Source organism: Scyliorhinus canicula, chromosome 4 (genome assembly GCF_902713615.1).
Source record: "Scyliorhinus canicula chromosome 4, sScyCan1.1, whole genome shotgun sequence".
Classification (NCBI taxonomy): Eukaryota; Metazoa; Chordata; class Chondrichthyes; order Carcharhiniformes; family Scyliorhinidae; genus Scyliorhinus; species Scyliorhinus canicula.
The window spans coordinates 68,787,407-68,801,412 of NC_052149.1; the positions used below are offsets into that span (position 1 = coordinate 68,787,407).

General features: G+C 41.5%; 1 protein-coding gene across 1 annotated transcript in view; it reads left to right on the plus strand.

Moving 5' to 3' along the window:
* The window catches only part of ankrd13c (ankyrin repeat domain 13C), a 132,313-nt gene that overhangs the window by 92,319 nt on the left and 25,988 nt on the right, over window positions 1-14,006 (plus strand). The window contains exons 8-10 of the mRNA XM_038794398.1: window positions 802-933; window positions 3,854-4,015; window positions 9,905-9,984. Coding sequence (XP_038650326.1) covers window positions 802-933; window positions 3,854-4,015; window positions 9,905-9,984 — 374 coding nt within the window. The remainder of the gene's footprint in view (window positions 1-801; window positions 934-3,853; window positions 4,016-9,904; window positions 9,985-14,006) is intronic.

Consider the following 14,006-nt stretch of genomic DNA (forward strand, 5'->3'; position numbering starts at 1 on the left):
CATTTAGAACAAATAAGATCGAGAAATTTCCCGTAGTGAAAAAAATCAAGAACCGCAGAGCACCAAGGTGAATGGCAAAAGAACCAAAGGCGACATGAGGAAAAATGTTGACGCAGCTGACAGTTAGGATCTGGAATGTACAATCTGGAATGCGCAATGTGTGGAGGAGGGAGATTCAGTCGTGCATTTCAAAAGGGAATTACGTAGAATTATATACGATATAGGGCATTGAAATTGACTTTTCAGCCGAAACAATCCATGTCAATATTTATGGTTTACTTGAGTCTCCTCCTTTTCTCATCTCTATCATTGTAACATTATAACCCTCTTCTCTTATATGCCTTCTGTTTAAATGTATCCGGCCCGGAGAATCGGCAGCCCGGCCGCGCCTGCGCCAATGGTGCCGATTCTCCTCTGCGCGGAGAATCACGTGCTGGCCTCGGGGCGGCGTGGCACGGTTGCGAGGATTCTCTGGCCCGGTGCGGAGCTGGGAGAATCTCGCCCCTTCTGTTTTCTCCTTTAGTATGCCATCAATGTTTAAGCATCTGAAGTGAGAATATTTTTAGGGCGATGAGGAAGAAGTGGGGGAGTTAAACCAGCCGATTGCTCTTGCGGAGAGCTGCCATGACAAGACAAGTAGAATGGCCTCCTCCTCTGCTGTGACAATTCTAGGATTCTCTTCTAATTATATTTAATTATATATCACTGCCAATATGCCTCTCCTCCCTTAAAACCTGTATTTCTGCCATTTGCAAGTATTTGGATCATTACTGGTTCATCTACCAATTTAATTTCTTTCAGGAATCTGAGATGGAAACTGAAGAGGAGGTGGATATTTTGATGAGCAGTGACATTTACTCTGCAACATTATCTACAAAATCTATTACCTTCACACGTGCGCAGACAGGCTGGCTTTTCCGGGAGGACAAAACGGTTTGATCACTTATCATTTGAGTCTTAACTTTCATTAAGTTATATGTGATCTGTAATGTATAAATTAAGCTTTCTAAAATGTTCACTTGTGAGAAGTGCAATACACTGACAGGATCCTCAGAAAATTAATACTAATAATTGAAGCATTGGGCACACAAATGCCATAAATCTCCAATGAGAGGCACGACCACTTTATGCTGTTCACTGGTATGGTCAGTGCATATTTGATGGATATCTTGAAGTATTATGCTTGAATCAAGAAGGGTGTTGTGATTTTATTTATTACTTGTAATAATTGGTACTGAACAGTGTTCCTGTGCTGCTGCTTTCCTCTTTGTCTACCCTTATTATGTAACCCCAGGTAATGTGCAGCAAAGAAAAAATGAACTTGTGTTCATATATTATGTTTTATGGCCTCTGGAATGTCAGCAAAGTACTTTTTTGAAGTTTAATCATGAGGCATGTACAGTGTTAACTCAAGTTTCAAAACCCTTGACTGCATTCAACTAATTATCTCCTTTCCAGGACATCACTGCAGAGGTCCTGCAGTATAATGTTCTAGACCAAGCGCATTCAGATGCTTTATTAATGACCTTCCATCATAAGGTCAGAAGTGTAGATGTTTGCTGATTGGTTGCACAATATTCTCCCCAATTCATGATCACTCAGATGCAAAAGCAGCCCATGTCCAAATGCTGCAAGACCTAACAATATCCAGGCGTAGGTTAACAAGTGGCAAGTAACATTCATGCCACACAAGTGCCAGGCAATACACCAACAAGAGGTAATGCAACCTCCTCCACCCCCCCCCCCCCTCCCCCCCATCCCCTTGACATTATCATTGCAGAATCTCCTACTGTCAACATCTGGTGGTTACCATTGTCGAGTAACTGAACTGGTCGATCATATAAATACTGTGGTTACTAGAGTTGGTCAGAGGTTCGGATACCTGTGGTGAGTAACTCACCTCCTAACTCCCCAAAGTGTCCATCATCTACAAGGAACATGTCCGGTGTGTGATGGAATACTCTACTTGCTTGCACGAGTGCAGCTCCAGCAACACTCAGGCAGTTCAACACCATCCAGGACAATGAAGCCTGCTTGATTGGCACTTCATCCACAAACATTCACTCTCTCCACCAGCATACAGAGACAGCAGTGTATTGACTAGATGTACCGCAAGGACGCACTCCTTGGGCAGTACCTTCCAAACCACGACTACTATCTTCTAGAAGGACATTGGGAACACTACTAGTTGGAAGTTACCCCCTCCAAGTCACAGACCATCCTGACTAGGAAATATATTACCATTCCTTCACTGTCGCTGGGTCAAAATCCTGGAGCTCCCTCCCTCGCAGCACTGTAGGGGTTCCTTCACATGGACTGCAATAATTCAAGAAGACAGCTCACCACCACGTCCTTCAGGGCAATTGGGGATGGACAATAAATGCTGGCCTAGCCAGTGACGCCCACATTCCAAGAATTATAAAAATATTTCAAGTTCTTATGCTTTTAACTGGACCAGAGTGAATCGGAAGCAGAAATGAAGGTGTACTTCTTATTTTGGCCATTTATGGAGGGAAGAACTTGACAGAAGTTCCATGGGTGTGACAAATGGAGTATTTAGGAATATTGATGTCTAAATATTGAGACAATTTAAGGGTTAAAAATTTGAGGTTATATTGTGTTTGACTGCAGTGGTCATGTTTTTAAAAGGATTTTATTTTGTAACGGCTTGGGAGTTTCTAGGAGCCAGAAGGTGAAATTGACTAAAGGAATGTATTTTTTCTGTCTGGGCTAATGCACTGTGATTTGACTGGGGAAAGTCCCTGGGGAGTTCATGTATTTTCAGTCTGCAGAGAGTAATTTATTTTCAGCTTGGGGAGGTGATGTAATTGCTGGGTGAAGCCAAGAAATGCAGAGGGTCAATTTTGGAGAAGGCGATGGAGAGAGAAGAGATGAAGTCTGACACTCCTCTCTCCGTAGGATAGTTATAAAAGAGTAATCATATTTAAAGCAGAGCAGTCTTTTCTGGGGACAAGGAAGAAGCTGTAACACTCCAGGTGAACCAGCTTTTCGTAAATATTCAGCCAGAGTCTGAAGGGGTTCTAACAGGAGCCAAATTTGTTTATAAAGCAAGTATTATACTGCCTTGCTGATTTTAAGATAGAGAGAGAGCTGTATATTTCTTTTCTTGTGGTTTAAGGGAAAATTGCGTAGTAATGTTTAAGGGGTAATTGTTAGCTCTTTTTGGGTGTGAAGTTAAAAAGTTTAATACTGTATTCATAATAAAGTTTGTTTTAAAAATACCCAAGCCCTATTTCTTCATGCAATCACTCCTGGAGCGAATCATTCTTTCCGCACAGTCTTACAAATAAACTTAAATATTGGTTGGAGTTTTGGGTCCAGCAACCTAGCCACTGTTGGAGTCTGGTGTGGGATGGTAATAATGGATATCATAGAAATCTAAGATGTGGAATGAGAAAAGTAATTTGGCTATTCATTTAGTTTTTGTTTTTTTGAAATAAATTTAGAGTTTTCAATTCTTCTCCCAATTAAGGGGCAATTTAATGTGGCCAATCCACCTATCCTGCACATCTTTGGGTTGTGTGGGCAAGTCCCATGCAGACACTGGGAGAAGGTGCAAACTCAACACGGACAGTGACCCGGGGCCAGGATTGAAGCCGGGACCTCGGCGCTATGAGACAGCAGTGCTAATCACTGCGCTACTGTGCTGCCCTGATTTGGCTAATCATAACCATTCCTTTGTCCTGTCCTTCTCTACCCAAATCTAGATTCCCAGCTGAAGTTAGTCTCCAGAGTTCTACACCACATTTGCCTTCCTTTGATTCTACGGGAATGTGATACAATTGATAAATTAAGGCCATTGCCTAACCTTGAGACTAACATCATTTTTTAGGAGCGAGTTGGGAACTTCTTGGCAGATTTTTACTCTGTAAATGGCCTTGTTCTGGAATCAAGAAAGCGCCGTGAGCACCTCAGTGAAGAGGATATTCTAAGAAATAAGGCTATAATGGAAAGTCTGAGCAAAGGAGGAAACTTGATGGAACAAAATTTTGAGGTAAACGTCAATCTCGACAATATGAGTCTTATTGATGAAGAATTAAATGAGATCAAATTTGTTTTTAAGTTTGAGAATAAATAAATTGGATTCAAGTTACAAGTTTCTTATTGCTAAAATTAGTTTGATTTTGTTGTAATAGCCTAGAAAATACTGTTTTTATATTAGTGGATATCTGCTTGACTGTATTCTGCGATAATGAATGGAGGACTATTTGGTGAGACCAAGCATAAAGTATCTCTATGTTGCTGAAATACTATAGTATGTAAGTAACTTCACCGTTTCTTTCTCCAATATTTCACAAAGTATGTGGGAGACTTTGAGCTTACAAGCTCAACAACTTCCAGACTGATATGTACCTAATATGGTGTGTCCCATGCATATACAGGAATCCTGATCCTTTGTATGATTAGGAACTATATCTGCACATTGCACTCAAAGTGGTCTATTTGTCCAAAAGGACGTTGCCCATCACTACCAAATTATAATATATACACATGACTCTCAGTAGATGGAATAATAAATTCCTTTCACTCCTGAATAATCTTAGACATGTACTTAAAATTACTTTCTGCATTAGACACATGAGGCAGTCAAAGCACGACTTGCACCTGTTAGCCTGTAGCTTGTTTTTCCAAGAACAGGTTGCTAGCCTGAAGGCTTTAAGTTGAGGGACGCATTGCATATCACACGCAAGAGAGATCAGGTGTCTATCTTGCTTTTACTATTTGCCGTAGGCATATTGTAAAGATTTGCAAGCTGATGATCTATTTGTTTGGCTGTGTTGTGAATGCACCTTCAGGAGTTATCAAGTCTTGGAATGGTCTCGCACCCAAAGCTTCTGGCTAAGTGGCAGGGAGGGATGCTACCGACTGTATCACAAAAACTCCCTGAATAATCTGCTCAGAATTAAACTGAATATTTTTCCTTGTTTCATCTACCTGTATCGATGCTTCCCATCTGGATCCCACCCAGGAATTCCAAGACCTGGGCAATCACATTTTGAATGCCTTCAAAATGAAGAGTATGGTGGAGACAGGTTCATTTGAGGCATTCAATGCCACCTGAAAAGGAAGAATGTGCATGGCTACTGAGAGGTGGCTGGGTAATGGCACTAGGTAAATTGCTCCAACAGAGAGCTGCACAGACATGATGGGCCAAATGGCCGCCTGCTGTTTTGTAATAAATTTGTAATTCTGCAAAGTTCAGCTGATGCCCTCATTAAAATTAAAACTTCAGAAAGATTATTTGAATTTTGAAACAACCTCTACTTGTTAAATTGATGATTGAGATGATCAGAAGCTAATATATATTAAATTAAAAATTACATAGAATGATGGATGGAGCTGTGAAATTTAATTCTCAGAACCATATTATTAATTTTTTGGTTGTCTTATTCAACACCAGTCAGTGTTTTCTCATGTTATTCCCTAGATGATGAACCTACTGTTATAAAATTGCAGGTCGCCTGACTCGCCATGAAAACACCATGGGAAATATCTACTCCACTAAATATTCCTGTCAGCTTTTTCCACTGTATATTCTTATTTCCACAATTACAATATAAATTGCCTATGACCACTTGTCGTAATATGATTGCACTCACTTAGAGGGAGAGAAGTTGGAAAACAATATTAATTAGAGCATCCCTTTACAAAAGTACATATTATCCTTTTTGGTCTCCTGAAGCCAAATTGATTCCTTGCTGTCACCCAGTGGCCTCGTGTGGGAACTGTAGATAGACTCAGAATTTAAAAGTTGAGAGCACACGTTTACCACAACAGGCATTTTGTCATTTTAAGTCCCAGGGTTACAGTAAGTAAACACTTTTAAAATGGATTTTGAATCGCTGTCCGTGTGGAGTTTGCACATTCTCCCTGTGTCTGCGTGAATCTCACCCCCACAATCCAAAGATGTGCAGGGTGGGTGGATTGGCCTCGTTAAATTGCTCCTCAATTGGAAAAAAATGAATTGGACACTTTAAATTAAAAAAAAAATGAAAATGGATTTTGAATAGATCTAAATAGCATTTATAAATGCAAATTTAGAAAAGTGTGAAAATGTCTTTTAATTTTGAAACTACTTTTGTAACTACCAACAAACTTGAGCAAGAAATCGAATTATATTAAAGCAGTCAAATTACTCCAGTGTATACACATCTTTAAGAAGAGGAAAAGATTGATTATTATTTTAAAATTCTCAGCACAGATTCTTTTCTATGGCCGAATCTATACAGTCTGTTAGGTTTGTAGCAAATTTATGGTACTCTGTTCAATTGGTAAGAAAATAAATGTGCTAGTATACATACTGCAGCCATAATCAGTATTCCAGTGAATTCTTCTGAAAAGTAGTTCACTTGGGAAGGCTTTTTTACTCTAGAGTTTTTAAGAGCATGCCAGAACAAAGAACAAAGAAAATTACAGCACAGGAACAGGCCCTTCGGCCCTCCCAGCCTGCGCTGATCCAGATCCTTTATCTAAACCTGTCGCCTATTTTCCAAGGATCTACTTCCCTCTGTTCCCTGCCCGTTCATATATCTGTCCAGATGCATCTTAAATGATGCTATCGTGCCCGCCTCTACCACCTCCGCTGGCAAAGCGTTCCAGGCACCCACCACCCTCTGCGTAAAAAAACTTTCCACGCACATCTCCCTTAAACCTTCCCCCTCTCACCTTGAAATCGTGACCCCTTGTAATTGACACCACCACTCTTGGAAAAAGCTTGTTGCTATCCACCCTGTCCATACCTCTCATAATTTTGTAGACCTCAATCAGGTCCCCCCCTCAACCTCCGTATTTCCAATGAAAACAATCCTAATCTACTCAACCTTTCTTCATAGCTAGCACCCTCCATACCAGGCAACATCCTGGTGAACCTCCTCTACACCCTCTCTAAAGCATCCACATCCTTCTGGTAATGTGGCGACCAGAACAGCACGCAGTATTCCAAATGTGGCCTAACCAAAGTCCTATACAACTGTAACATGACCTTCCAACTCTTGTACTCAATATCCCGTCCGATGAAGGCAAGCATGCTGTATGCTTTCTTGACCGATCGACCTGCGATGCCACCTTCAGGGTACAATAGACTTGAACTCTGAGATCTCTCTGTACATCAATTTTCCCTAGGACTCTTGCATTGACCATATAGTCCGCTCTTGAATTAGATCTTCCAAAATGCATCACCTCGCATTTGCCTGGATTGAACTCCATCTGCCATTTCTCTGCCCAACTCTCCAATCTATCTATATTTTGCTGTATTCTCTGACAGTCCTCCTCGCTATCTGCAACTCCACCAATCTTAGTATCATCTGCAAACTTGCTAATCAGACCACCTATACCTTCATCCAGATCATTTATGTATATCACAAACAACAGTGGTCCGAGCGCGGATCCCTGTGGAACACCACTAGTCACCTTTCTCCCTTTTGCGACACTCCCTTCCATCACTACTCTCTGTTTCCTGTTGCCCAGCCAGTTCTTTATCCAGCTAGTGAACCCCATACGACTTCACTTTTTCCATCAACCTGCCATGGGAAACTTTATCAAACGCCTTACTGAAGTCCATGTCTATGACATCTACAGCCCTTCCCTCATCAATTAACTTTGTCACTTCCTCGAAGAATTCTATTAGGTTTGTAAGACATGACCTTCCCTGCACAAAACCATGCTGCCTATCACTGATAAGTCTATTTTCTTCCAAATGTGAATAGATCATATCCCTCAGTATCTTCTCCAACAGTTTGCCTAACACTGACGTCAAGCTCACAGGTCTATAATTCCCTGGATTATCCCTGCTACCCTTCTTAAACAAAGGGACAACATTAGTAATTCTCCAGTCCTCCAGGACCTCACCCGTGCTCAAGGATGCTGCAAAGATATCTGTTAAGGCCCCAGCTATTTCTTCCCACGTTTCCCTCAGTAACCTGGGATAGATCCCATCCGGACCTGGGGACTTGTCAACCTTAATGCCTTTTAGAATACCCAAAACTTCTCCCTTCCTTATGACGACTTGACCTAGAGTATTTAAACATCCATCCCTAGCCTCAACATCCATCATGTCCCTCTCCTTGGTGAATACCGATGCAAAGTACTCATTAAGGATCTCACCCATTTCCTCTGACCACGCATAAATTCGCTCTTTTGTCTTTGAGTGGGCCAATCCTTTCTCTCTTTGCCCTCTTGCTCCTTATATACGAATAAAAGGCTTTGGGATTTTCCTTAACCCTGTTAGCCAAAGATATTTCATGACCCCTTTTAGCCCTCTTTATTGCGCGTTTGAGATTTGTCCTACTTTCCCTATATTCCTCCAAAGCTTCATCAGTTTTAAGTCGCCTCGATCTTATGTATGCTGAAAAATGTCATTCTCAATCAGAATGCTAATTGAGCATCTTTTACTTGTACTATAATGACCATCAGGAAGATTTAGAGCACTCTGGTTAACTGGGTTTAATCATTCTATACAGTTTATTCACGGGATTTTATCCCAAGAAATGGCTTTACATAGAAATACAGCATATTCAAATACTCAGTCTCTCATTGGCTGGCTTGAGCATTTCACATATTGAGCTAGGTTATCATTATAGCCAGTTTGTAAACACTCCTAAAATGTCTGAAACTTGCTCAATAAATTGAATTCACCATTTCTTCCCATTTCACTTTGTACAGTTAACAACTTGGATACCAATGAAGAATTATGTGGAGTAAATGCAGAATTATTAAAAAACTTATTGGTGTCTGAAAAAACTAAATGTAAATGATCTGTTTCTGAACTTTTTATTGGAAGTATATTCACTAGGATTACCTTTTAACAGCAGGACATTGAGTACAATTGTTGATTAGTCAGCAAGATTAATTGGACTAATTTTAACTCGTATTGTAAGATAGTCATATGATGAAACTCTTGAGTGGCAGTGATCTTAAGTGGCTCGAAGCAATGTTACATGATGTGAATTGAGAATCTCATAGGGGATCGGTGGTTTTTTTCCTAGCTGGAATGTTTACTTTCTTTCACCAGAAAGCTTTTATTTTATTTGTATATATATTTTTTCTTGGGATGTGAGTAATGTTGGGAAGACCATATTGTACATTTCTAATTACTCATAGAAGGTGGTGATGAGCGTTCATGATTTGCTGTAGTACTTGTGATGATGCTTCCTTCATTAGCTCCAGACAATGAACTGATTAAGGAAGATTCTGGTGTGTGGTGTTTCTTGCTTATGGACCCAATCTTCAATATGGTTTGAAAACCATGTTGGAGTAATACTCAGTTAAGCCATTGTTAATAGTTGTAACTGGTATACGGTAAGATATATGCTTCTGTAAAGCTATTGAACAAGTCAAATGCATTACAAGCCTGTTTAAACTCCGTACTTTGGAAGCTTTTGGACACTTGGGAGGAAATGTTTCTTCTGTGCGCTGTGTAGAGAAATTGTATACATGTGGGACACAGAGCAGATTTCCTTTTCCTTGGTCTGGGGAATAAGAGTTGAAATAGATGATCACCCTTTTATCAGCTCTCCATCCCACTATATTCTGGAATTTCATTGGCATTCCTTCTACACTATATAGATCTGATTTCTGGAGTAGGAACATCCTGGCGTAACAATTCAAATGAGGTGAGAGGACATTTTTGACTTCGCACTTCACTTTGGCTGAACCTAGTGGACAAGCACAAAGAAGCTAGGCATTAGGATACTGGGATTCGGACAAAGGAAATCTTTTTGTTTGGCTATAGGTTAAAATCTCCAATATTTGGGAAATATTGACAGTTTAATTTTAGTAACGAGCAAGAAGTATGAGTTTTGTGCATCTTAAATTGCCAAGGGGAAGGGTTCATTTTTTAGTTATAAACCTTGTAGATTGACATTTATTTTTTCCTTTTTAACAGCCTCTTCGTAGACAGTCACTCAGTCCCCCACCTGCTAACACAATCACTTGGGAGGAATACATCTCAGCAGAGTCTGGAAAGTAAGTACTGCGGAATTACTAGCAAACACTACAATGTAATTTGTTTTTAATAAAGGAAAATCTTTTGCAGCTGTAAGAACCTTAGTTAGGCCACACTTGGGAGTGTAGTGTTCAATACTGGTCGCCACACTACCAGAAAGATATGAAGAGATTTACCAGGATGTTGCCTGGTAAGGAGGGCATTAGCTATGAGGAGAGGTTGAATAGACCCAGTTTGTTCTCACTGGAATGACGGAGGTTCAGGGGTGACCTGATAGAGGTCTACAAAATTATGAGGGGCATAGACAAGAGTGGATAGTCAGAGACTTTTTCACAGGGTAGAGGGGTCAATTACATGGGTGCAAAGGTTTAAGGTGCGAGGGGCAAGGTTTAGAGAAGATGTACGTGGCACGTTTTTTACAGAGGGTGGTGGGTGCCTTGAACTCGCTGCCGGAGGAGGTGCTGGAAGCAGGGAGATAGTGACATTTAAGGGGCATCTTGACAAATACATGAATAAGATGGGAATAGAGGGATACAGACCCCGGAAGTGTAGAAGATTTTAGTTTAGATGGACAGCATGGTCGGCGCAGGCTTGGAGAGCCGAAGGGCCTGTTCCTGTGTGCTGTACTTTGTTCTTTGATTCCACTTACATTAAGTATTTATCTGGCAGTGGTTAGCACTGCTGCCTCACGGCGCCGAGAACCCTGGTGCGATCTTGGACCTGGGTCACTGACCATGTGGAGCTTGACATTCTCCGTGTGTCTGCGAGGATCTCAACCCCACAACCCCAAAAGACGTGCAAGGTAGGTGGATTGCCCCGTTAAATTTCCCCTTAATTGGAAAAAAAATAATTGGGTACTCTAAATTTGTTTTTAAAAAAAGTATCTGGAATTTCTGGACAGTATTTCTTGTTTGATAAATGCTGTGTAATAGGCATGTTGGTATGCTGTGAATTACTGTAATTTTTATAGATTTGGTAGATCAAAGGGTTTGTGCCAACAAAATTGATTAATTGCTTGGGACTATCTAATAATAGTATGGGGAAAAAACAAACGGTCAATTTTTTTCCCCTCTAAGAATTTTGCTAACATCAAATATCCTGCAACATATCACTCAGTTAGTAACACTGTGGTGTAGCAGTATTGTCATTTTGTCCATGTACATGCTGAGTAAACAATTAAAAGGAATATGCACCTATACCAACATGAAGATCTGGCTGAACTACATCCACGCACTATTGGTGCTGATCTCCAACCAAAAGCACCTGCTATTCCCTGGAAAGCATGAATCCACCCCCAGATTCTTTTCTATATTGTCAACTATTGTTCTCTTTACAGAAATAAAAGAAATGGGAGCAGGAGTAGACCATATGGTCCATCAAGCCTGTTCCGCTATTCACTACAATCATGGCTGATTTTGGGCTTCAACTCTTTCTTGTTCGCCTTATTCCTTGATTCCCTGAGAGACAAAATTCTGTCCCAGCCTTAACTGTATTCAGCAGTTGAGCATCCACAACCCTCTGTGGTAGAGAATTCCAAATAATCACAACCGTTTGTAAAGTAATTGTGTCTTTGCTACCCCCACCTTAATGGCATCCTTCACCATGGTGTCATGGGAGCCTACTCGTCCACCTTTCAATCCTTCTCATCCACACAGGTAGCAAACACTTTGTACCTGTTGGACGAAGTTGGGGGCTGATGCTCCTCTGTCACTACATATTGATGATCCCCCTTCCCTACCTGACTGTCACATTTGCTTGTCTCTGACCATTGGCCAACACTCAAATTCTGCCCACCATGAAGGGTGTGGCTGCCTCTTGCAACAGTGTGTCTAGGTAACTCTTCCCATCCTAATGTCTCACAATACATGCAACTCAGACTTCAGCCTAGCAACTCTGAGCTGAAGTCCTGCAAGCTGCAGGCACTTACTATAAATATGGTTGTCTAGGATTGTAGTGCATTCCATAGATTCCCACATGCTGGAGTCATGGCATGTCACTATTTCTGTACAACATTATGTATTTAATTAGTTAACTAATAATCACACCACTAAAGTAATAATAAATTGCATTTTCTTTGTTTGGAGGCAAAGAAAGAAAACTCACCAACTACTAGAGGCAAAAAACACTAGAAAAAGGAACACGTCTTTGACACTCTGCACTGAATTCACACATGAGACCAAATTCCCAATTACACACTATTTACATCTCACTCTGGTGTAATCTTCTCTCTGTGCATCCCCTTATTCCATACCTTAATTACCCTTTAAATGGTCTGTTTATTGCCCTGTACTCCCTTTAAGGTTGACATACGACTATGGGGACACACAAGTCTTAATGGGATTGCTGCTTGGGTGCATTCTCTTAGTAGCCTGGAATTGTATATTCTGCATTGCTTCATAGCCAACCATCTCCTGCTGCCTCCATCCTATCCTCCCAACAAGTACAAATACCTATTGGGCTTCTTAGCAGCAAGGTTGAGACCATCCACTCAGCTGCATTGAACTCATTGCCCTTCTCTGATAGTTCACCTCTTTGCCCCTCGAGCTTGCTGTCAATCTGTATTGAGACATAGAACATAGAACATAGAACGATACAGCGCAGTACAGGCCCTTCGGCCCTCGATGTTGCACCGACATGGAAAAAAACTAAAGGCCATCTAACCTACACTATGCCCTTATCATCCATATGCTTATCCAATAAACTTTTAAATGCCCTCAATGTTGGCGAGTTCACTACTGTTGCAGGTAGGGCATTCCACGGCCTCACCACTCTTTGCGTAAAAAACCCACCTCTGACCTCTGTCCTATATCTATTACTCCTCAATTTAAGGCTATGTCCCCTCGTGCTAGCCACCTCCATCCGCGGGAGAAGGCTCTCGCTGTCCACCCTATCTAACCCTCTGATCATTTTGTATGCCTCTATTTGCGGGTGTTGCATGTGGCGCCGGTGCTAGCTCCTCACCGGTACCAGAAGTGGTGAGGGATTTGCGACTATTTCCCCGTCGTGGAGCACCACAAAGAATCCAGCCCATCATCTTCAGAAGCTTGGGGAAAATCATAGAATCCCTACAGTGCAGAAGGAGGCCACTTGGCAAATCAAGTCTGTGCCAACCCTCTGAAGAGCAACCCACCCAGGCCTATTCTCCCGACCCACTCTGCAACCTCGCCTAACCTTTGGATACTAAGGGACGATTTAGCATGGCCAATCCACTTAAATCTGCACATCTTTGGACTCTGGGTGGAAACCGGAGGACCCGGAGAAAACCCATGCAGAATACAGTTTTTCAATCCAAAACCAGATCCCAACAGTGGCTCGGATACTGGGACAAAAGTTTAATATTTTACTTTAATTTTTGTAAGACTGTGAGGAAAGGATACTTTGCTCCAGGAGTGATTGCACAAAGAAATATTGATGTGGTATTTTAAAACAAAACTTTGTTACTAACACAGTATTGAAATCTTCAGCATCACACGTGAAAATAGTTTACAATTACCCCATGAGCAATACTACTCAACACAGTGAATACCCTTACTTGCTATCTTTATTCCCACTTAAGCAACTAGAAATAGACCATCTCGGCTTTAAGTCCACCTTGAATGCCAGTGACTCAGAAGAACACTTGTTTTGCAGAGTTATTCTTTGAGAAAGAGATCTCTTGATACTGCTTTATAGAACAGATCTGACGCGACTCCGTCCGAACCCCTGCAGAAATTCTGGCTGGATGTCTGCAAAAGCTATTTTCAACGGGCTTGTCTCGGATCCCCTTTGTCGTCGGACAAGTCTGCACTGCTTTAAATACTATTAATCTCTTTTAAGCAACTTACAGTGAGAGAAAGCGGCTTGACTGGGTCTCAGCTTCAGCAAGAATCAGAACAAAATTGCATTAGCCAATGTTTTTAGGATGGTTAATTGCACCTCTGGGGCGGAATTCTCCGACCCCCGCAGGGTCGGGGAATCGCCCGGGGCCGGGATAAATCCCGCTCCCGCCATGGCCGGGATTCTCCGCCACCCGGGAATTGGTGGGAGCGGGAATCACACCGCG